The following is a 24854-nucleotide window of genomic DNA, read 5'->3' on the forward strand; positions in this document are numbered from 1 at the left end:
TATCTCTAGTTTGTATTTGTTGCTGAAGTTAGATATTGGTATTGTATACAGTATTTTGTGTATTTCCTGTCCAAGTTATTGATTTATTACATAACTTCTTAATTCAGGGGCGCCACAAACGGAATGCTACATTTCCGGGCATCAAATCACCAAGTGGGACACAGCACAGCTTCACATCACGACCGTGTACTACAACGTTGGGTAAGAACTTATGTGTTCATGTAGGACAAATAATGGTTTATAATTTTGTTTATTAAGTTTATCCCCATTTCATGAGTGTAACATGCATATTTTTCATGTTTTTGGTATACAGTGACTTCATCTAGTAGATATAAAGCAGTTTGTGTACACTGTACCAGCCCACCAATATGGGAAAGTTTTGTTTGGCTTAACTGAGTATATGTTTCTTAATTTATCTTTTTCTGTTATACCTTGCTTTAAATCTTCTGCCATAGCACACTACATCTTACCACACATATACACACACTAGATATAATTTGTCATATAGAGACCAAGTAAATGATGAGAACAGGTAAGACACCTGGTGTAGATGGGTGTCATGTGGAGTGTGAAGAAGGGAGTTACAGTAATAGTGGACTGGCTAGTGAGATTGTTTAATATGTGTCTGAGGCTAGAGTGCCAGAAGACTGGAGGACTGCCTGTATAGTTCCACTTTACAAGGGAAAAGGGGACAAATGTTAGTGTACTAGTTTCAGAGGGATCAGTTTGTTGATTTTAGTTGGGAAGGCTTGTGGGAGGGTTGTGATTGAGAGGATTAAGAGAGGAACAGAGGGAGTAATTGGTAAGGAACAGAGTGGGCTTAGGAAAGGCTAGGGATCGCATGGATCAGATTTTTGTGATAAAGCAGATATGTTAGAAAGCTTTAGGAAAAGGATAGGATGTGTTTTGGGCCTTTATGGATTTGGAGAAGGCTTATGACAGGGTAGACAGGAAGGCACTGTGGAAAGTATTTTTTATATATGGGGTAAGGGGAAAGGTGTTAAGGGTAGTCAAGTTTTTACAATAGTAGTAGAGACATAGTTAGAATTGGAGAGAGCGAGTGGTTTAGAGGTAAAGGTGGGAGTGCATTAGGGATATGTCATGTTGCCATGGCTGTTCAATTTGTACATGGATGGGGTGGTGCAGGAGGTAAATGCAAGGTAAGCTACTCGAATGGATGAAGAATTTCTTATTTGGGAGAAAAATGAGTGGTACTTAGAGACAAAAATTCGAACTGGGAAGGTGTGAAAAGTGGCGTCCCACAAGGCTCTGTATTGGCTCCTTTAATGTTTGCCATATATATAAATGATATGGATGAGGGAGTGAATTGTTACATGAACTTCTTTGCTGACAATGCCAAATTACTGAAGAGAGTAAGAACAGAAGAAGATTGCAGATCACTACAAGAAGACCTATAGAAAATATGGGAACTGAGTCAGAGATGTGAGATGAACTTCAACATTAAGAAATGTATCATAATGGAATTTGGAAAAAGCAAAAATAGAATATCAGGTCAATATGAAATTGGAATCAAAAGTAAAAAAAAAAGTCATTTCAGAAAAGGACCAGGGAGTAATCATCTTAAGTGACTTGACACCTGATAAACATGTCAATGAATTTTTTTGAGAGACTTTTAACTTTTTAAGATCAATGAAAGTGGCCTTCGACTACAGAGATGAGGAGATGGTTAAAAAAAATAGTGGTTACACTGACAAGACCTAAACTGGAATATGCTGCAACACTATGGGCACCTAGCACAATGAAGAACAAAAGAAAATTAGAAAGAATCCAAAAAGCAGCGACAAAAATGGCTCCTACACTATCAAATCTGACATATGAGCAATGATTGGAGAAATTGCATCTATCAACACTGGAACAGAGAAGAGAAAGAGGTGATTTGTTGACCATATACAGAATTATGAAAGGGATGGAAATTCTCGATAGAGACGACCTGTTAAAGTGGGACAGAAGAGAAACAAGAAGACATGAGAAGAAACTAAAGAAAGACAGTTACAGAAGAGACCAGAAAAAGAATAGCTTCCCACATAGTGATTGATGTTTGGAACAGACTGAACGGAGAAACAGGGAGTGCTAAAACTACACGATTTTAAGAATAAACTGGATGTGGAGAGAGATGAAAACAGGTTACTACAAGCATAGCTCTTGTTCAGGAAAATACAACTAGGTTAATGCTAAGCAGTCAAAGAGGAAGGTGTCAACAGCTGCTCCAAGCTTCAAATTAGCGCTCCAAACTAGCTCATTATTGCCACAACAGGAAAACGCCTTGTTGTCATTTCAGGGTGAAACAATATGTTTTCGTGGGACCGGCAGGGTATGTATCCGGTCCAGTTCTTGGGTAAATAGTTTAGCACAATATGGAAAGCAACAAAGAAGAAGAATTAATGAATCAACCAAGAGAGGACTGGATGAATCCAGAATTGAATCCCCGTGGGGAGTGAAAAAAAAAAAAAAAATGTCTAAATGATACTCCAAAGACCACTAACAGGTATATCAGTGAAGATTATTTCTCAGGATTTAGGAGGCAAGGGGAAATAATGGAGAAAAACTTGGATACTGATAGAGATGTTAGGATTAGCAGAGCAATAAGGAGTAGAGAAATTAACAACTTAGCAGATGAATTGATTGACTTAAGGGGGTACGCGACACCTGGGGGGGTGAATTTGGTCAAGATATGGCATTTTTCAAAACTGTGTTCAAAATGTTCGTATACCACTTAGAAATAAATCCCGACATAATTTTCCAGCCGCACGCAATTTAAAGGTCCTGGGTAAGGTTTAAAGGGACAGATTTAAAGGCGCAACCCACACTAGAGGGAGGCGTGCCACTTAGGACCTTCAGGCGCAGCGAATAACGTTGAAATTTGATTGAATTTACACTCGCCCAGTGTATCAACGGCCAATACGATTGTGGAGGGGAAGGGAGGAAGGTGGAGGGAGAATATTTCGCCAACTTTGTGCGAAACTAAGCTTTAGTTCCCGGCTAGCTCTGAAAAGGGAAGTACGCATGTCTCATGAGCTCTCATTGCAATCTATTACTTTAGCTAGTACATATTACTCTTTAGTACAGTCATCATGGGTAGCAAAAAGAACAAAAGAACATCACAATGACAAAAAACAGCAGTTAAAGATGGCAAGCAGTCAAAGATGACTAAAGATCTCACCACCTCTCACTCCACCACCGCCCTCACCTGCACCTCTGTGACAGTGACAGAGGTAAAGGACAACATTAGACTAAACAATTCAAAGAGGAAGATTAAATCCAAAGAAGAAAGCAAGAGGAAAAAGATCAAGGCTATACAGGAAGAAGAAAGAAGAAGGGACATCATATGATGTTGGAGGGGGTGCCCTACCAACATAGATTGGCGAGGGGAATCTGATGAGGAAAGAGAAGGCGCCCACTACAGGAAAATAAACCTCTTTCCAATGATTTAGATACCCTGAAGACCCCCAGCAGAGAGGTTTCATATGAAGAAACCGCCAAAGGTGCAAAAAAGCAAATTATATGATGTTGTCATCTGTGCGTCGTCACTACTGTGACATACTTATACTTTAGTTTTTCAGTATTTAAAATACTTATAATTAAAATATGTTGATGATTTTTACTGTACTTACTTATTATATAATAAGGATTAAGCCATGAAAAAATCAGTCAAATTGGTGAAACTATAAGCAAGTTACAGATATATTCATATTTCAAGTTGCCATATCTCCGTTCGATATTTTTCTACATTTTTTTAATCATAAAAAATCTAATATACATCAGATTTAGATGAAACTTACAGGGAATATTACTTTTAGTAACTGCTAGGGCCGATCGTTCGAATATTTTGAATAGGATGAAATAGTTCGGAGTAATAATGGAAACGAGCAAAAAAATTGTATTTTTCACGATTTTTGCCAGACATTAAAATTGAAATGCCTGTATGCAAAAGTATAAAGGAAATTGTTCAATTACTCAATGACTGGCCCTAGGTGTGCCTACTGACTAATCATAGCCAAAATATAAACCAAATTGGTCCACGTATTATGGTGCTGTGCACTTTTAAATGTCGCTACTGGTATACGTACATGTGTACATGTGTACATACATCATTCTGCTTCACCTAAAATGTAGGCAATATGGATACCTATTTACCTGAGAAGTTTCAGCTCTTTACTCTAAATATTTTAGAAAATGACCTCCAGGTGTCGCGTACCCCCTTAAGCAGAAAGATTACAAGAACTTGCTATAAGACATATCGGAGATATCCTTGTTTAGTCAATAAGATAACATACAGAAGAGCTCGAGCAAAGCAGAAGAAAATCTTCAAGAAAGCAAGGAGGGAATCCTTCATTAAATATATTAGTGAATTGAAATATGACTCCTCCCCTACCTTAGTATGGAATAGGATTGGAAAATTACAAGGAAAGTTTACTCCATCTCCTTTTCCCATTCTGAAGATAAATGACTCTTTTATATCAGATACAAGAGAAGTAGCAGAGGCTTTTGGAAGACATTATGCTGATATTTCAAGTCCACTACATTATTCACATGATTTCAGAAGAATTAGAGCCAAGACCACGATTATTCCTCCTACCAATACAAACTCGGAGGCATATAATCTTCTTTTCACCTTGGATGAAATGGATCATGCTTTATCTTTATCCTCCCCAACCTCTCCTGGATAGGATGACATTCTTTATTCCATGGTTGGTCACTTATCCATATCATCGAAGAAATTCCTTTTAAATGTGCTGAACGGTTTTTGGTCTTCTGGATCTTCTCCTAAATCTTGGAAGACTTCAATTATCATAGGAATCTTAAAGGCAGGAAAAGACTCTCATGACCCACAAAGTTACAGACCTATTGCTCTCACTAGCTGCATTTGTAAGATCTATGAAAGAATGGTTAATATGTGTTTAGTTTTGTTTTTGGAATCTAAAAATCTGCTATCTAACCGACAGTTTGGATTTAGAAGAAATAAGTGCACTCTGGACCCCTTACTTTTTATCACTCGTAAGATTCAGAATGCCTTTGCAATTGAGAACTCTAGCATTGGTGTGTTTTTTGACTTAAAAAATGCCTACGATACTACCTGGCGGGGAGGCATTCTGAAGCAAGTTGCAGAGTGGGGTATCGGGGGTAATATGTTCAATTGTAGGATTTCTTGTCTGACCGTTATCTAAAAGTCAGAGTGGGCTCTTCTTTCTCTTCTGCATATCTCCAAGAGGAAGGGATTCCCTAAGGAAGTGTTCTGAGTCCTACACTCTTCAGCATAGCCATTAACCCCTTCCATACGGTGCCGCACACGTAGGCGTCATGGACTTAGATCTCGGTGGCAGCAGCCAATGCCAGCCGTACGACGTGTCGTAATAATACTCGCATCATAAAATATAGTCACCGCTTATATCGATCGTTCTCTCTTCACCCGTGAATTTTGATAACCATAGAAAATGCAATTACAAAAGAATTAGAAAGAATGTCATTATGGAGGGGCGACTACAATAAATATAATCAAGACGCCGATATGGCAGCCTCGCGAATACACTCGCTCCCCATGACGCCTACGTGTGCGGCACCGTATGGAAGGGGTTAATAGTTTGTTAGAACAAGTTCCCACAGGAGTTCATGGATTGGCTTATGCTGATGACTTCGCTATTGTGTGCAGCAAATCGACATTAGAAACAGGCCAAAAGATTCAAGAGGTCTTAGCAACAGCATGGGCTAATTGCAGGGCCTTCAGATTCTCTGCTGAAAAAACCAAAACCTTAAGGTTTTCCAGACTAAGACGCAAGGAAGAGATACCAACACTATTCTTAGAGGGTGTCATATTACCATATGAAGATGAAGTAAAATACTTGGGTCTGGTTTTGGACAAAAGGTTGGCATTCACTCATCACATAAACGAGGTTGTATACACTGTTAAACAGCGACTTAATATACTAAAGGTAGTGTCTCGTTTCAACTGGAGAGCAGATCGTATAACTTTTATAAGGCTTTACCAAACATTGTGCCTTAGCAAAATGGATTATGGATGTCAAATTTATGGATCGTCATGTAAAACTTCATTAAAAAAGCTTGATATAGTCCACAATATGGCTTTGCGGATCTGTTCGGGAGCCTATAGAACATCTCCAGTTGATAGCTTGTATGTGGACACAGGAGTTCCTCCCCTGTATATTCGCAGGGAGGAATTAAGCCTTAGATATATATCTCGTGTCTTGACATCAAAACAGAATCAAAACTTCAAATATGTAAAGCAGCCAGTAGACAGAGCTCCAAGGAAAAGTACTCTGCTTAGACCTTTAGAAGTGAGATGTGAAGTTGGGACAGAGAAGGTAGGACTTGTTCCTAATACAATTGTTTAGATCACACCTCCCAAATTCCCTCCTTGGAACCGATGCCCCACTGTAATATGTCCTCTTAAAAAGAAGAAAAATAGAACTGCTGTAGAGCTAAAAAGTGAATTTTTAGAACATTTATCAGTACATGCCGATTCAATTTTTATTTATACAGATGGATCAAAATCCCAAGATGGTGTTGGTTGTGCTGTTGTATCTGATAGCACAGTTTTAAAGAGAAAGTTGCCTCATTTTAGCTCTGTTTTTACTGCTGAACTGCTGGCAGTCAGCAACGCCCTCAAATTTGTTTTTAATTCTGTTCCATGTAATAAGAACGTTGTTATTTTCACAGACTCCATGAGCATTGTATCCTCTCTAAATACATTATTACCTCGTCACTTTTTAATCCAAGAAATACAGGACTGGTTGATTCTCATTAACAACAGAAAGAAAATAAAAGTAAACTTTTGCTGGGTGCCATCCCATGTGGGTATCACTGGAAATGAACAGGCCGATGCTGCAGCCAAAGCCGCCACTAGGCTCAACCATATAACAGACCAAAAGATCCCACATACAGACTTCAAAGAAGTAATTCATCGTTATACAATGGAAAAGTGGTAAGAAGAATGTACAAGGCTGGACAGTAGTTACAAGTTAAAAGAGATTCACCCCTTAGTGAACCCTTGGAAGTGTCCCTCTTTGGACAGAAGGTCAAGTATTGTTCTAACAAGATTGAGAATTGGCCATTCCTACATTACCCATAAATTTTTTATGGCAAGTGGAGCAGAAAGGCTGGCCCCCCAATGTCCCTCTTGCCAAGTAGTTTTTACAATAAAACACATTTTAATTCAGTGCCCTGCATTCTCTAATAAGCACAGGGCAAATTTTTTAACAAATTTATCTTTTAAACAAATTTTAGGGGAGGAAGCTCATGTGAAGAATGTTGTAAATTTTTGAAAGACATCAGTTTATTTTATGAAATTTAAGATTGTGTATATGAGTGCTTGTGAGTGTATGTTGTTGTGATGTGTTTTTGTGAATGTTATTGTTTTTACTGTTTTACTTGAATTCTTATCTATATGAGATGAATATGCGCTGAATGGCCTACCGGCTCCGGCGCTTGGCCTTCGAGCCAAAAATTTCATAAATCAACCATAAGCCTTCCCAACTACACTCAACAAGCTAATCCCTCTGAAACTACTACATTCACACTTGTCCCCATTTCCCTTGTAAAGAGGAACTATACAGGCACTCCTCCAGTCCTCCGGCACTCTACCCTCTCTCCAGCAAACATTAAATAACCTCACCAGCCAGTCCACCATCACTGTACCTCCCTTTTTCAGACATTCTGCATGGCATCCATCCATACCAGGTGCCTTACCTGCTTTCATCATCTTAACAACTGCCTTCACCTCATCCTTCCTTATTTCTCCTCCATTCTCCCCACTCATCACTCTCATTTTCTTAGTATTTCCCACTGCAGCTATCTTTCCCTCCCTATCCTCCTTCACATTTAGCAACTCCCTAAAATATTCTGCCCATCTTCCCCTTACTGCCTTCTCTTCCATTATCATCTCCCCATCTGCACCTTTTACCTTTTCTTCTCTACTTGATTCGCCACCTCTTCCTCTCTTAATTTCTTTCCAAAACATCTTTTTATTACTTTCAAAAATTTCTGTGCAATTTGGGTGCAAATGTGGCAGGAAAAGGTGGAGTGAAGGTGGAGGTAGAATGTAGATTGAGAGAAGCGAGTAAATGCCTTGGTGGATTAAAGTGTGTGATGAGGAATAGACATTTGGTAATGGATACTAAGAGGAGACTGGATGAAGGAGTGATTGTGCCAACAGCACTGTATGGGGCAGAAACATGGAACTTAAGAGAGGAAGAGAGAAGGAGTTTGAATGTGTTTGAGATGAGGTGTCTGAGAAGCATGATGGGGGTTACTAGGCTGGATAGAGTGAGAAATGAGGAGGTGAGGAGGAGAACAAGGGTGGAAAGGGAGCTGGGAGATAGGGTTGAAAGAATATTAGGATGGTTTGGACACATGGAAAGAATGAGTGAAGAGAGACTAGTAAAAGAGGTATGGAAGGCAGATGTGGAGGGAGTGAACATGAGGGGATGTCCTAGGATGAGATGGATGGATGGGGTGAAGGGGGCTTTGGGGAAGAGGGGAATGTCTGTTGAGGAAGGACGGGAGAGGACAGAAGACGGGTGAATGGAGAATGGTTGTATATGGATAATGTTGTGATTGCATGAGGTTGGAATGGGCGGGGGGGATGGGGGGAGAGGTAGTATGTGTGAGCAAAATTTGACGCAGCCCGAAGTGATTTCTCCCCGTCTTCTCCTTTTATGCAATGGGGGGACGGAGAGGGGGGTCGCTGATTTAATGAAGCGGCCTTGCTGTGGATGTGCTGTGTCTTGTAACACTGCTTCTGACCCAGGGCAGTGGACAAGGTGCAGGGATGACCCGTCATCCAGGAGGTGCTAAGATGGGAGGGAGGGTGGCGGGGTGTGGAGTGAATTCAGGGATGGAATGGGTGGAAATGATTTTATGCCTTTTCCTTTTTGGCTACCTCCCTTGTAAGGGGGAAAAAGCCTTGGTACATGTATGTATGTACTCAAGACTAATAGATATGATTCAAGAAAGGGATGTTTGGGCTGATTGTGCTTTCCTAGACTTACAAAAAGCCTTTGATAAAGTACTGCTCAAAAAATGATTAAAATTTTTTTTGGAAAACTTATGGACACAGTTGAGCAGTAGTCGTCACTCAAGTCAGGTCCACCGGGTAGCTGCTTCAATTAGTGTTTTTTTTTAAGCAGCTACCCGGTGGATCTGACTTGAGTGACAACTACTGCTCAACTGTATCCATAAGTTTTCCAATTTTTTTTTAATTTATCTTTGAAAAGGAAGTTCAAGCCATCCGAACCCTCGAGAAAATTACTTTTAAAGAAGCTAGGAGTAAGGCCTTGAATAAACAAATTAGACCAGGGGAATTGTTTTCAACGATTCTGAAAAGAAATCAACCAGATTCAGCAAATGAAAAAATTTCTAACACCAAACCCGAAAAGTCTGTGAAAACAGTAAATACAAATGAACAAAAGAGCACAACTTCAGATGCAAAAATACCAGAAAAGCAAGAGAGCAAAGAACAAAATAAAGTCACTGCCCATCATTCAAGAAATGGAATGGAAAACTTGAAACGGATCACCATGGAATCCACCCACCAAAAAGAGAAAACAAGATCTGAAATGAATAATGAAATTGAAACTAAAACGAGAGAGAGAACTCCAGAACAAAATTCTAATGAAAGAATTCTTACAAAATCCAATAATGTACATACATACATACATATACCAAGGCTTTTTCCCCCTTCCAAGGGAGGTAGCCAAAAAGGGAAAGGCATAAAAACACTCCCACCCATTTCATCCCTAAATACACTCCACACCCCTCCCACCCTCCCTCTCATCTGAGCACCTCCTGGATGACGGGTCATCCCTGCACCCTGCCCACCGCCCTGGGTCAGAAGCAGTGTCGCAAGACACAGTACATCCACAGCAAGGCCGCTTCATTTAATCGGCGACCCCCCCTCTCCGTCCCCCTTTGCATATAAGGCGAGGATGGGGAGAAAATCCCTTCGGGCTGCGTCAAAATTTACTCACACATACTACCCCACCCCCCGCCCATTCCTCCTCATGCAGTCACAACATCATCCATATACAACCATTCTCCACTCACCTCTGTCTTCTGTCCTCTCCCTTCCTTCCTCAACAGACATTCCCCTCTTCCCCAAAGCCCCCTTCACCCCATCCATCCACCTCATCCTAGGACGTCCCCTCATGTTCACTCCCTCCACATCTGCCTTCCATACCTCTTTTACTAGTCTTTCTTCACTCATTCTTTCCATGTGTCCAAACCATCCTAATATTCTTTCATCAACCCTATCTCCCAATAATGTAGCTAACAAAAACTCAACTTTAACTACTAATAGAAATGTAACAAAAATAAAAAGATAAAACATAAACAACCACCATGAATAACAAACTCGCCCTACTACAATGGAATTGTTAAGGCTTGAGAGCTAAATACGAATCTTTAAAAATATTAATAAAGGAAAATTTTCCCATCTGCATCTCATTACAAGAAATAATGCTTGGACAAAATAGAATATGCCCCAAAGAATATCTCTTATCGTAATGAACATCAAACAGATGAAGGAAGACATGGTGGAAGTGCACTACTGATAAGACTAAATGTTATACACACAAAAATTCCTTTACAAACAAACTTACAAGCTGTAACTATATAAATATTTACAAAAAAGAAATATACAGTTTGTTCAATCTACCTGCCTCCAGACAATATAAATGACCAAAATCTCAAACAAGACTTTGACAACCTGATTAATCAACTTCCTCGTCCATTTTTACTCCTCGGAGATTTTAATAGTAGACATCCAGTGTGGGGTGACATAAAACCAAATCCTAGGGGAAATTTGATTTTTTCTTACATTCAAAGAAAAAGAACTTAGTATTATGAATACAGGAGCATCTATTCACTTCCATATTCAAACTGAAACACTTACTTGTATCGACTTATCTATTTGTTCACCTGATTGCTATTTGGATTTCTCTTGGGAAACCATGGACGACTGTTTAGGAAGTGACCATTTTCCAATCACCATAAATATAGTAGATGAAATAGCTGTATCAAGGTCTCCATGATGGATGATAAATAAAGCAAACTGGGCTCCCTTTACATCTTTAACCTTTATAGAAACTGATGCCAAAAACTTCCCCACAGTGGATGAAGCTCTAGATTTTTTTTAATAAGGTCATTATGAGTGCTAATGACAAATCAATTCCCCACACTAATGGGCAATTTAGCAGAAAACCTGTCCCCTGGTGGAATACCCAATGCCATTTAACACGTAAAGCAATGAGAGCTGCATTCACCTGCTATCAACGACATCCTTGTCAATTCTATTTGATTTGTTATAAAAAAGCAAGAGCTAGATTCGGATATCAGGTAAAACAGGCTAAGCGCCAATCCTGGATAAACTATATTTCTAAAATAAACTGGAGAACTAACCTCATGAAAATTTGGACTAAAGTAAGAAAAATATCTGTAAAATACATCCCTACACCATCACCAGTCATACAACTTAATAATCAAACACTTCATAGCCCAGATGTTCGTAAATGAAGCCTTTGCAGACCATTTTGCAAATATCTCTTCAAAAAATCCTTCATCTATGTATTTTCAACATCGTATTCAAGAAGAAAATAATGAATTAAAATTTAGAACAACAAAAAATGAATCTTATAACCTGCCATTCAGCATGAAAGAACTTCTATCTACTTTATCTTCATGTAACAACTTCTCTCGAGGCAATGATGAAATACAAGTAACTTACTCTATGATCAAGCACCTCACTGTGGAGACTAAATTTTTTTTACTAGATATAATAAATAGAATATGGAAAGAAAAGTCATTCCCTAATATATGGAACATAGTAATAATACAGTATTGGCTTTCTTAAAACCAGGAAAAGATGATAAAATCATGACCAACTATCGTCCAATAGCACTCACATCATGTATATGTAAATTAATGGAGAAAATGGTAAATGTACACCTAATCTGGTATTTGAGAAAAATGGACTTTTTAACCCCACACAGAGTGGATTTCGTAAGATGCGATCGTGCACAGATGCATTGATAAGATTGGAGACATCAATTTGTGAGGCTTTTGCTAATAAGAAACACCACATCTCGGTCTTCTTTGATATAGAAAAAGCTTACAATACCACTTGGAGATTTGGTATCTTGAAAGTTATTCACGAAATTGGACTTAGAGGAGAACTTGCCATTTTTATTAAATCTTTTCTCAACCGAAGGTTCAAGGTCACAATTGGTAATACATTTTCCTCAGTTCATGTTCTTGAAGGAGTGCCACAGGGCAGTGTTTTGAGCTTAACACTGTTTGCATTATCAATTAATGGTATAAGTTCTATAATCCCACGTGAAGTAATGCATACCCTATTTGCTGATGACTTGTCCATCTCTTTTGCAGCTTCACGAATGGTAATTGCTGAAAGAACGATACAATTAACTATTAATAGAATAGCAGATTGGACTTCAAAACGTGGACTCAAGTTCTCGGCTTCAAAAACGGTTGTGATGCATTTTTGCCAAATATGAGGTCTGCATCCTGATCCTGACTTGTATTTATATGGACAAAGAATATCTTACAAAGATGAAACACGGTTCTTAGGGCGGATTCTTGATAAAACATTAACTTGGATCCCACACATTAAGAATCTAAAGGTAAAATGCTCACAAGCTCTTAATTTAATCAAAATACTCTCTCACACCTCAAGGGTTATGGATGTGAATTGTATTCATTGGCAAAAAAAAAAGGCACAATCTATTTTGAATTCCATACATAATACTGGAGTAAGATTAGCCTCGGGAGCTTTTAAATCATCCCCAATACCCAGTTTGTTGATGGATGCAAGTGCATTGCCTCTGGACCTTTACCACCAGTCACTGCTGGTTCGATACTGGCATAGAATCCAGAGAATTCCTAAATCTCTTGTATGTGAAGTTGTTTCTAATCAAAAATACTATAAATTTTATCTTGATCATCCCAGACTCCCTAAGCCTTTTGGATACCAAGTTTCAATTTTTTTTTTAGGAATTAGAGATTCCAAAAATTAACATTTTACCAGTTAGATACTCAACGGTACCCCCATGGAAGCTTCCATCTATAGAATTTTGTAAATGTATATTCAGTTCAAAATGCGACTAACCTTCCTAGAACATATGGAAATTCATGAAGAATCCATTCCTATTTTTACTGATGGCTCCAAGTCCAGTGTGGGCGCTGGATTTGGAGTTGTCTTTCCAAGTCTTACTCATAGTGTAAGTTTACCTGAACAGGCCTCTATCTTTACAGCAGAATTATACACAATCTTAACTGCACTCAAAGAAATTATGATGCACAACGGAAATAGTTTTGTAATTTACAGTGACTCATAAAGTGTACTATAGGCAATAGTTCACTTTAACTCAAATCACCCACTGGTAATAGAAATATCAGAATGGTTGTATTTAATAGAAAAAAGAGGCAAAAACTTAAAGTTCTGTTGGGTCCCTGCCCATGTAGGAGTTAGTGGGAACGAGAAAGTGGATGCCTTAGCAAAACATGCAGCTAGAGTTACTCCTAGGAACAGCCTCACTCTACCAGTCAGAAATATTTATCCTGTCATTCAGTCAAGACTCCAGGAAGTCTGGAACTTTAACTGGGAACTAGAAGACCAGAAAATGAAGGACATAGCTATCACCTCTTGCCCTTGGAAATATTCAGATTTACCTGGCGAAAAAGAAGTTATATTTTGCAGATTAAGAATCGGTCACACTAGACTGATGCACTGCTTCCTAATGAACAGAGTATCTCAACCATTTTGTAATAATTGCATTGTCCCATTGACAATCAAACATATTTTAGTAGAATGCCCAAGTCAAATGGCGGCTAGAGAACATTACTTTTACCATTGTAAAAATAATGGCAGATATACTATGATTAAGATTTTAGGAGCCGAATGTGATATTGATCTCCTTTTTAATTTTCTTAAAGAAATTTGCATTCTTGATAAGATTTAGAATGCCAAGTTTTAAATTTTATTTATATATTTTCTTAATCAACTTTAATGCAGCGTTAGTTGAAACCTTTTAAATACAGTAAATCAATTCAAATGATAACTAATTTATAAGTTAAATATAAAAGTTTGAATATATATCTCTGTGAAAATGTTCATTGTTTTAAGATATATATTTCTAAAGTATAGTACCTACTCTCTATAACAATATAGAATTTTTTATTATTATCTAATTAATAGTGGCATCAATGAGCATAGATGTATTGATCCCAAATAATCCCCAATAAAGATAATCTCCAAGGGTAAGTCATGTGTGACTAATCTTCCATCATTTTACACTAAAGTATATAAGGCATCAGATAACAATGATAATTACGATGTTATTTATCATGAATTTAGCAATGTGTTCGAGAAGGTGCCACATAAGAGACTACTAGATAAAATCAAAGCCCATGGCATAGGAGGAAAAGTGTTAGAATGGATTAGAGCTTGGATTAGGAACAATAAACAGCGGGTCACCATAAATGGAGTAAAATCTAGGTGGGGCAATGTTACTAGTGGGGTCACCCAGGGCTTGGTTTTGGGTCCCTTGTTCATTATGTACATAAACGACTTAGACAACGGGATAAATAGTGATGTTAGTAAGTTTGCGGACAACATTAAAATAGGACGCCAAATTAGGTCAGGAGACGATGCAGAGATTCTGCAGGATGACCTTAACAAATTGTTCACATGGTCGGTGAAATGGCAAATGAACTACAATATCTCTAAGTGTAGCATGTCAAACGTAGGGCTACACAACCCTGAAAATAGATACAGCTTAGATAACACACTTTTAGAGAAAACTGAGTGCGAGAGAGACTTGGGAGTTCTAGTGAGTCCGGACCTTAAAACCAGGAAACGGTGCATTAGCGCCAGGAATAAAGGTAAAAGAGCATTAGGTTTCATTGCTAGGATAGTAATGAATAGAAGTGCAGAGGTAATTATTAAACTCTATCTAGTGATAGACCCATCTTTGACTATGTGGTACAGTTTTGGTCTCCGTCCTACAGAATGGACATCAATTCACTAGAATCGGTACATGGACTCAGAAATTTGCCTTACGAAGAGAGGCTTAGGCACCTTAACTTACACTCTCTGGAAAGACGCAGAGTGCGGGGTGATCTAATAGAGGTGTTCAAGTGGATCAAAGGCTTTAACAAGGGTGATGCAAACAAGGTCATCATATTAAAACAATAGGGCAGGACTCACAGTAATGGATTTAAACTGGACAAATTTAGATTTAAAAAGGAAATAGGCAAGAATTGGTTTACTAATAGGGTGGTCGACGAATGGAATAAACTTAGTAACCATATAGTAAGCGCTGAAACTATCAGTTGTTATAAGAAATGATTAGACAACTTTATGGATGGGGATGACAGGTGGTGATGGATACAGAGTTGCCTAGTGTAGGCCTTATGGTTTCTTGCTGTCTCCTTCATTCTTATGTTCTTATGTAACCTACTAAACTGGATGGAGGATTTCCTGCATGGTAGAAAAATGATAGTGCTCAGAGAAAAATATTCAGCTCGGAAGGTGATTAGTGGAGTTCCACACAGGTCAGTATTAGCTCCAATAATGTTTGCTATTTATGTGAACGACATGGATGAAAATGGGGGAAATTTTACTGGCGACTGAAAGTAAGAGTTAGATCAGCTTTTTCATCATATCTGCAGGAAGAGGGAGTCCCCCCAGGGCAGTATATTAAGTGTTACCCTATTTGCAGTGGCCATAAATAGCCTCATGGGACAAATCCCATTGACAGTTCAAGGTACCCTATTTGTTGACGACCATGACATTTACTGTAGTGCCCCAGTGGCATTTGAGGCAGGTACGAAAATTCAAACTACAATAAATGCTATCACTGAATGGGCTGACAGGAAAAGACTTTTAAGTTTTCACCTCAAAAAACTAAGGCCATCAGGTTTACAAGGTGTAGGAAGAGGGAAGAGATACCAACGCTGTTTTTGAAAGGTGAAATCCTCCCATATGAAAGTGAGGTAAAATACCTTGGTGTGATCTTCAATAAGGGCCTCACTTTCGTTCCTCATATAAATAGCATTAGAGTGTGACAATCCACCAACATTCTGAAAATTGTCTCGACACTATGATTGGGGTGCTGATTGTACAATTTTATTAAGGTTTTACAAAACACACTGCCTCAGCAAAATTGATTGTTTACCATATACATGGCTCTGCTGCTAGAACTACCATTGAAAAACTAGATGTAGTGCACAATTTGGGTTTTAGGATTTGTACGGGTGCCTATCATATCTTCCCAGTAGATAGCCTTTATGTGGACTTGGATGTGCCACCTCTTTCGTTAAGTAGAGAGGAGCTGGCCAAATGTTTGACATCAAAGGATAATCCTAACTTCAAATTTGTCAAACCCTAATGACGTCTCTCCAAATAGACCCCAAATACCTAAACCACTTGAGGTTCGATTGGAGAAGGAATCTAGAAAGATTGGCTTCTACGACTCTACTATCGCGAAGCTAGGCCTGGCAAAGTATCCTCCTTGGTGTAAACCCACCGTGGAGGTCTGCATCTGCACTGGTGGCAAACAACACCATGATACTCAGGTTATAAAGCACAATTTTTAAAACATTCCTCTAAACAAAAGACATCCATCCCTATCTACACTGATAGTTCCAAGTCTGTGCAAGGTGTTGGCTCTGCTGCAGTTCTTGCTGAAAAAAATTATCAAACGTAAGTTACCCTTTATTTGCTCAAATTATACTGCCGAAGTTTATGCTATTCTTCTGACAGTCAAAGAGATCTACTATTGTAGCGCAAGTGAGCAAAGCTTTATTATATATACAGACTCAAATAGTGTTTTATTTTTACTATGGCAACTTTTGCCTGCTCATTCACTGGTGCAAGAGGTGCAGGATTGGCTGGTCCCTCTACCCTCCCAAAAACATACCAGGGTGAACTTTTGTTGGGTACCAGGTCACACTGGCATCATGGGAAATGAAGTGGCAGATAAAGCTTCAAAGTCGGCAGCAGCTGATCTGCAGCAGACTTCTGCTGTTCATGTACCCCATGGCGACCTTAAGGAAACCATACACACCTATATACAAAACAAGTGCCAGCATAGTGGAGCACCTTACTCAATAATGTGAAACTAAAAGGGATCCTTCCCTGTATAGGAAAATGGGAATCCTCCTGTAACCCAAATAGGAGGGACAGCATTGTACTAACTAGAATGCGAATAGGACAAACATATCTAACGCACAGTTTCTTGATGAAAAGTGGTGATGAGCAGTGGGCTTCGTTCTGTTGCACATGTCAAACTCCCATCACCGTACAACACAGGTGGTGATGGATACGGAGCTGCCTAGTGTAGGCCTTATGGTCTCTTGCAGTCTCCTTTATTCTTATGTTCTTATTTTAACAGAATGCCGTTGTTACTGCTGTGAGCAGCAAGAAAGTACAATCACAGGCAAGTCCATGAAGGATTTGCTTGATAGCTGTAATATAGCCCTCCCAACCAAATAAAACTCATCAAACATTACCATCTCATATGAATCATTGTGTTTTTAATATAAATTTGTAGTATCATCGCCTTTGACATTACATCGACCTTTTAGTTTTTACAGCATTGAATAGCCCTTGATGCTCCAGTGCTTGGCTTCTGAGCCAGAGTTTTATAATCCAATCCAATCCATATTGGAGTTCAGAAAAAGTAAAAAAAAAAAAAGAATATCAGGACAATATACAATTGGAACAAAGGAAGTGAAGAAAGTGGGATCTGAAAAAGACCTGTGAGTAATTATCTCAAATGACATGTCCCCTGATAAATAAACAAAATTGTCAGAGAATCCTACTTCTTGCTAAGATCAATAAAAGTGGCTTTTACCTATTTAGATGAAGAAATGGTGAAAAAAATATTAGTCACACTAATAAGGCCTAGACTGGAGTATGCTGTGACACTATGGTCACCCAGTACCAAAAAGAATATAAAGAAAATTGAAAGAATCCAGAGAGCAGTCACAAAAAATGGCCCCAGCACTTTCAACCTGTCATATGAGGAGAGACTGGCTTAATTGAAGTTACTGACTTTGAAACATAGAAGAGAGGTGACCTACTATCTACAGAATCATGAAAAGCATGGAAGTCCTTGATAGAGGGGACTTACTAAATTGGGAAAAGAGAAACACAAGAGGATATGGAAAGAAACTCAAAAAGGATAGTTATAGAAGAGATCTGAAAAAAAAAAAAGTTTTCCACACAGAGTGGTGGACATCTGGAACAAACTGGACAAATGAATAGTGTGTGCAAAAACCATACACAAATTTAAGAGCAAACTAGACACTGTAAGATATAAAAACAGGACACCAGAAGCATAGCTCCCCTTCCTGTAAGATACAACTAGGTAGGTAAAATACAAAAAATTTGGTAAATACATACTGTACATTCATGTGCAAGTATAAATTTCATTTAATGTAGAATTTAATTATGAAACACTAGCTGATGTATGCTTGTTTTGACCCTTTCTGTCCTCATGTTGTTGCTGTCACCGCTGATCCCCTCCTGTGCCACTGCTGTTACTTGTGCCATCGCCGTCACCGTTTCCTGCCACCACCGTTAACCTCTACTATAATGGGTGTAATTTCCCCTTGGATTCACTATCACCTTGTACACCACTGGTACAATGTCCTGTTACCATCATTTATACCCATTTTGTATATGCTGTCATCTTGAATTTTTTCCAATACTTTTTCTCTTATCTTAATTCACCTGGTCAATGTTGATATGCTTCTGTGCATGGCACTTCTGTTTTATCATCTGTATTGCTTCATATACACTGAAATAACCTTTACATTAAATTCTACTTCACCAATATGATTTACTTGTCACTTCATTCACCAACAATCAATACTAAACCTTTAACCGAACCCAAACCATTTGCATGTACACTTATAAACAATGGTATGCCCATATCCATGACATATTGTAATTATGGACTATGCACACCAATACCTTTGCCTCACTTTCAACTTGCCATATTAACCTCCCCTCACTAGCTCCCACATCCTTTGAAACTCCAGTAGGCCACCAACGAGTTAGATTTCATAGCTGCAATGCAGATCCACGTGTTGGAGGCAACCACTCTTCTAGTGGGGACCTGGCTGGCATCTCCCCCTCTTCCACTTCAGCTTCTCTTTCTAACCCTGTTAATACCCTGACTACTGCAGCCCCTACTGCCACAACCACTGTTACAACAGCTAGCTGTAAAACTATCCCTCCTGCATCCATAGACATGGATGAAGATGTGTTCCCTACCAAGGATTCAGGGCTGCCACCACCCTCAGTTTCCTCATCCACCCCAACACCCATGTACCACTTGACACCTTTGACTTCCCTTCCCCCTTGCTCCAGACTACTTCGTCAGGAGCGAAAAGAAAATACGCCACTCTATAATGAAGGTATTGTATTTCCCTTCCTTGTAGCACTTCCTCTTGTTTTGATATGGTTTCATTTGGAGCATAGGTGTTTTGCATTGTTGCACTCATGTGGTGTATTTGTTAATTTTTGTAAGTTTTCCATGATTGGAAAATTTAGTTCTTCAGTTATTTAGATTTTCATAAATCTCATTAGGTGATTAATTTCCTTCACCAGTGAACAAATGTTTGTTTTGTGTTGAGACAGCCTAGAGGAAATATTGATATCACTTCATAGAAAGTAGCATCTGAAGTCATGTGCTTGATAATGGTGAACATATACTATAACAGTAACCTTGAATTTCATGTGCTAATAAAATGTATTTATTTATTTTTTTATTATAACCAGCAGATTATATTGATAATCCACCCACCTCAGAATCGCCACCTACACAGGATAAACTCAGTCATAAGGTTCGAACACGACGGGTGATTAAGCGTGAAGCACGAGGTTTAACTCAAGCCAGGAGTAAGTCGGAGCTGTCAACAATGTTTCCATCTGTTAACACTACAAGTATGACCCCATCCACACCAACTTCTACCTCGGTCTCTACGCCTGGATCACCCCTGAGTCATGGTCTCGGTGGAAGCAGTGCTGGAGGAGGAGGGGGAGGAGGATTTGGAGATGGAGGAGGTGGGATTGGAGGATTGGCTTCAGGTTCTTGTTTACTGTTAAAGCACTCCACTGATCCCTCATCCAGTGCCTTTTCTAACCAAAATTCTTATGCCTCAACATATATACCCACTAACTGTGATGTTGGAAGAACTATCACATTGACTTCTTCTCTAACATCCCTCTTACCTTCATCATCAACTAACTTGACAATGCCCACTTCTTCATCCTCAGTTCCTTCCTCCTCATCATCCAAATTAACACATCTAGGCTGTCTTGCCTCTTCCTCCTCTTCCTCAAGCTCATCCTTGAGAAGTTACGACTCAGGCCTGCATGCTCCAGTCATACACTGCCCAGCTAATGACAGAGGTGTGTTTTGGTTAACCCTGGGGTGATTAAGGGAAGAAGCAGACTCAACAGAATGAGTGATCTTTTTTTAGTAGTTTGAACCAAATCACTTCTCCCCAAGGCATGTACATGAAAATTACAGTCTTTCTTGAAAATGAGAAGACATTAGTGGTAACAATGCTTTTGCTGCTTACATCAAATATGATAATGTTTTTAATTAATTTAGCTATACATGTATAGTATTGAAACATTAATGAGTTACAATACCTTGTCTTGGGTATTGGCTGCATGTTGTTATGGCAAAGTAGCATGTAGTTGATACTTTAGGGTCTATATGGGGCACCCATATGGACCAGAGCCAAACATAATTTTGTCTGTGATAGAGGAGGACTCTGCTCAGAGGAATTATGAAACTTTTATTATACTGCTACTGTCCCTCCATTATGCTGTCCCCCAACTCCTTGTTGCTGTCCTGTACCATTTTTCTGAATTTAATTTCCTACCCTGTGGTGGGGGGAAAAGAATGTTGCCACCAAGTATTCCCACTTGGATTGTAAGAGGCAAGAAAAACGTTACAGGGATTGGGACCAGGCATCCTTCTCCCTGTAGCCCCATAGGGGACATTACTAAAAAAAAGTAAAGGAATAAGACGGTCTTGGAGTTTTACAACCAGCACCCTAAGGTTTGGGTCTTTAATGTGCATGGATGTGGTACAGATGAGAGTAAAAGGGAAGAGAAAGGTAGTATGTTTGTGAGAAGAAAGATGGATGTGTTGGCTTTGAGTGAAACTTAAGTTGAGAGGGAGGGACGAGTGTGAGTTTGGGAATGTAGTTGGGAGGTTCTCAGGAGTGAAGAGAGGGAGAGGGAGAGAAGGGGTGGCTATACTAGTAAGTGAAGAGATAGGTAAACATGTAGTGGAGTGGAAGGAGGTTTGCTCAAGGTTGATGTGGATGAAGGTGAAACAGGGAAAGGATATGTGGGTTTTTGTAAGTGCATATGGGCCTGGAAGTGAGAAGAGTGTAGAAGAAAGGGAGGCCTTTTTGGATAGATTTAAATGAGTGCATAGAGGGATTAGGGAGGAATGTCAATGTAGTTGTATTGGGAGACCTTAATGCTAGGGTAGGAAATTAACCAATTGATGGAATGGTTGGGAAATGTGGAATTCCAGGAAAGAATCGTAGTGGAGAATTGATGGTGGAGATGTGTCTAGAGAGTTGATGATAGCAAATACAGTGTTTTGGAAGAAAGTCGAGCATAAGTACACATGGAAGAGGTTGGTGGATGGAAGGGTGGTAGATAGAGCATTAATGGACTATGTAGTGGTAGATAGGAGTATAATAGGAAGAGTTAAGAATGTACATGTTCTAAGGAGAGTGGGGGAATATCAGATCCTGTTTTGGTGGAAGGTAAGTTGAGAGTGAAGGATAGATGGAGAAAGAGGAAAAGGACAAAAGGTAAGAATGTGCTTAGAGTGAACTGCTTAAATGAGAAGGAAAAAGGAGTACAAGAAGAAGCTGAGAGAGGAGTGGGAGGGAGTGGAGGAGGAATGGGGATGGTTTAAGGACGGAGTCATAAAATGTGTAAAGATAGTGTGTGGAACAAGAAGGATGGGAGGAAATAGAAGGAAGGGTAGTGAGTAGAGGGATGAGGAAACAAAGAAGGTTGTAGAAAAGAAGTAAGCTTTCACAGATTGGTTACAAAATAGGGTGAGGTAGTCATATGAGAGGTACAAAGATAAGAGAATTAAAGCATAAGATAAAGGAGGCGAAGAGGAGAGCAGATGTGAAATGGGGTAAGAGTATGACAAAATTTTGAAAGTAATAAAAAGATGCTTTGGAAATAAATGATGAGAGGAAGAGGAGGCGAATCAAGTAGAGAAGAAAAGGTAAAAGGTGCAGATGGAGAGATGATAATGGAAGAGAAGGCAGTATGGGGAAGAGGGGCAGAATATTTTAGTGAGTTGCTAAATGTGAAGGAGGATAGGGAAGGAAAGGTAGTTGCAGTGGGAAGTGCTAAGAAAATGACTGTGATGAGTGAGGAAAATGGAGGAGAAATAAGGAAGGATGAAGTGAAGGTACTTAAGGTGAGAGCAGGTAAGGCACCTGGTCTGGATGGATGTCATGCAGAATGTCTAAAAAAAAAAGGCACATTGATGGTGGACTGGCTGGTGAAGTTATTTAATGTTTGTTGGAGAGAGGGTAGAGTGCTGTAGGAGTGCCTGTATAGTTCCATTTTGCAAGGGAAAAGGGAATAAGTGGGAGTGTAATAGTTTCAGAGAGATCAGCTTGTTAAGTGTAGTTGGGAAGGCTTATGGGAGGATCTTGATTGAGAGGATTAGGAGAGGAACAGGGGAGTAATTGGTGAGGAACAGTGTGGATTTAGGACAGGTTGAGGTTGCATAGATCAGATTTTTGTATTTACCTAGTTGTATTTTACGGGAAGGGGAGCTATGCTCGTGGGGTCCAGTCTTCATATCTCATTTTATCTAAACTTTTTAAATTCATGTATTGTTTTTGCACACCCCACTTTCTCATCTAACTTGTTCCAACTGTCTATTACTCTGTGAGGAAAGCTGTTCTTTTTCAAGTCTCTTCTATAGCTGTCTTTTTTTATTTTCTTTCCGTGTCCTCTTGTATTTCTGTTATCCCATTTTATCAGATTCTCTCTATCAGTAATTTCTATGCCTTTCATGATTCTGTAAATAGCTATCAAATCTCCTCTCTCTCTTCTTTGCTCTAGTGTCTGTAGTTCAAGTTTTTCTAGTCTCTCTTCATATGATAGTTTTGAGAGCGTTGGTGCCAGTTTTGTAATTGCTCTTTGTATTCTTTCAAGTTTTTTTATACATTTTTTTGTACTTGGTGACCATATCGTTGCTGCATATTCCAATCTTGGTCTTATGAGGGTGATTAGGATTTTCTTCACCATTTCTTCATCCAGGTATGTAAATGCAACTTTGATTGTTCTTATTAAATTATAAGTTTCTCCAAAAATCTTATTTATATGTTTCTCAGGTGACATATTATTCATAACAATGACTCCCAGGTCCTTCTCATTTTCTACTTTTTTTATTCCTTCTTCTCCCAATTTATATGCTCCTGTTATTCTGTTTTTTGCTTTTTCCAAATTCCATTATACTACACTTTTTTGTATTGAACTCCATCTCCCACTTCCTACTCCATTCTTGTACTATATTTAGATCTCTCTGTAGTGATTCACAATCTTCTTCAGTTTCCACTCTTTTCAGTAGTTTTGCATCATCTGCGAAGAAGCTCATATAGCTTTCTATTCCTTCATCCATATCATTAATATATATATCAAACATTATTGGGGCCAGTACTGTTCCCTGCGGAACACCGCTTATTATTTCATCCCATTTTGAGTGCTGGTTTCTTATCTTTACTCTCATTTTTCTTTCTTGCAAAAAGTCTTCCATCCAATTTAGTAGTTTTCCCTGTATTCCTTCTTGAGTTTCTAATTTCTTAAGCAACTTCTTATGTGGTACTTTGTCAAAAGCTTTCTTTAGGTCTAGAAATGCACAGTCCGCCCATCCATCTCTTTCTTGTATTATATCTATTAGCCTTGAATAGAAACATATTAAATTGGTGACGCATGATCGTCCTTGTCTGAATCCAAATTGCCTTGGATTTAACACTTTGTTTTTTTCTAAATATTTTACCCATCTACTTTTGATAATTCTTTCACAAATTTTTGCTATTGTACTTGTTAGAGAGACTGGTCTATAGTTTGTAGGTTCTTCTTTATTTCCTCCTTTATATATAGGCACTATATTTGCTTTTTCCAATCTTTTGGAACTTTTCCTTCTTTCAAGGAACTGTTTAGTATACTATGTATTTTGTCTGCCAGTTCATTCCTGCATTCTTTCAGAATCCAGTTTGCTATATCATCTGGTCCATGCGATTTTCTGACATCAAGATTACTCAAGTGTGTCAATATTTCATTCTTTGTTACTTCTATTTTTTCCATAGGGGGGACTTTCTCTTTCCATTCAATCTCTTCAGGTTGTATGTTCTCCCTTGTAAACACTGATTTAAAATGTTTGTTCATAATTTCCGCCATTTCCATTTCCTCAGTGTATTCAACTCCCTCTTATCTTAATTTCTCCAAATCTTGTTTGTTTTTCAGTTTATTGTTTACAAATCTGTAGAATAGTTTTGGTTGATCTTTACACTTTTCTATGATATCTTTTTCATATTTTCTCTTTTCCTCTCTGCACGTTTGTACATATTCACATCTATAACCGGTGTATATTTTCCATTTTTCAGGTCTGTCTTTTTTCCATCTGGTCCAGGCTTTGTCTCTTTTGTCTTTTAGCTCCCTACAACTTTTGTTGTACCAGCATTTTACATATTCTTTTTCTTGTTTTTGTCTTGGGACATACTTTTCC

General features: G+C 38.8%; 1 protein-coding gene across 14 annotated transcripts in view; it reads left to right on the forward strand.

Annotated features, from left to right (window-relative positions):
* osp (myosin phosphatase Rho interacting protein outspread) overlaps nucleotides 1-24854 on the forward strand; it is a 600580-nt gene that overhangs the window by 50738 nt on the left and 524988 nt on the right. For 5 of the 14 annotated variants that reach the window (XM_076182079.1, XM_076182084.1, XM_076182083.1 and 2 more), the window contains exons 3-5: nucleotides 108-201; nucleotides 19072-19473; nucleotides 19838-20470. In XM_076182079.1, coding sequence (XP_076038194.1) covers nucleotides 108-201; nucleotides 19072-19473; nucleotides 19838-20470 — 1129 coding nt within the window. The remainder of the gene's footprint in view (nucleotides 1-107; nucleotides 202-19071; nucleotides 19474-19837; nucleotides 20471-24854) is intronic. The other 9 variants (XM_076182088.1, XM_076182093.1, XM_076182080.1 and 6 more) reach the window with 9 other exon arrangements.

This window comes from Oratosquilla oratoria, unplaced genomic scaffold (assembly GCF_046742065.1).
Source record: "Oratosquilla oratoria isolate Oo_2021 unplaced genomic scaffold, ASM4674206v1 SCAFFOLD50, whole genome shotgun sequence".
NCBI lineage: Eukaryota > Metazoa > Arthropoda > Malacostraca > Stomatopoda > Squillidae > Oratosquilla > Oratosquilla oratoria.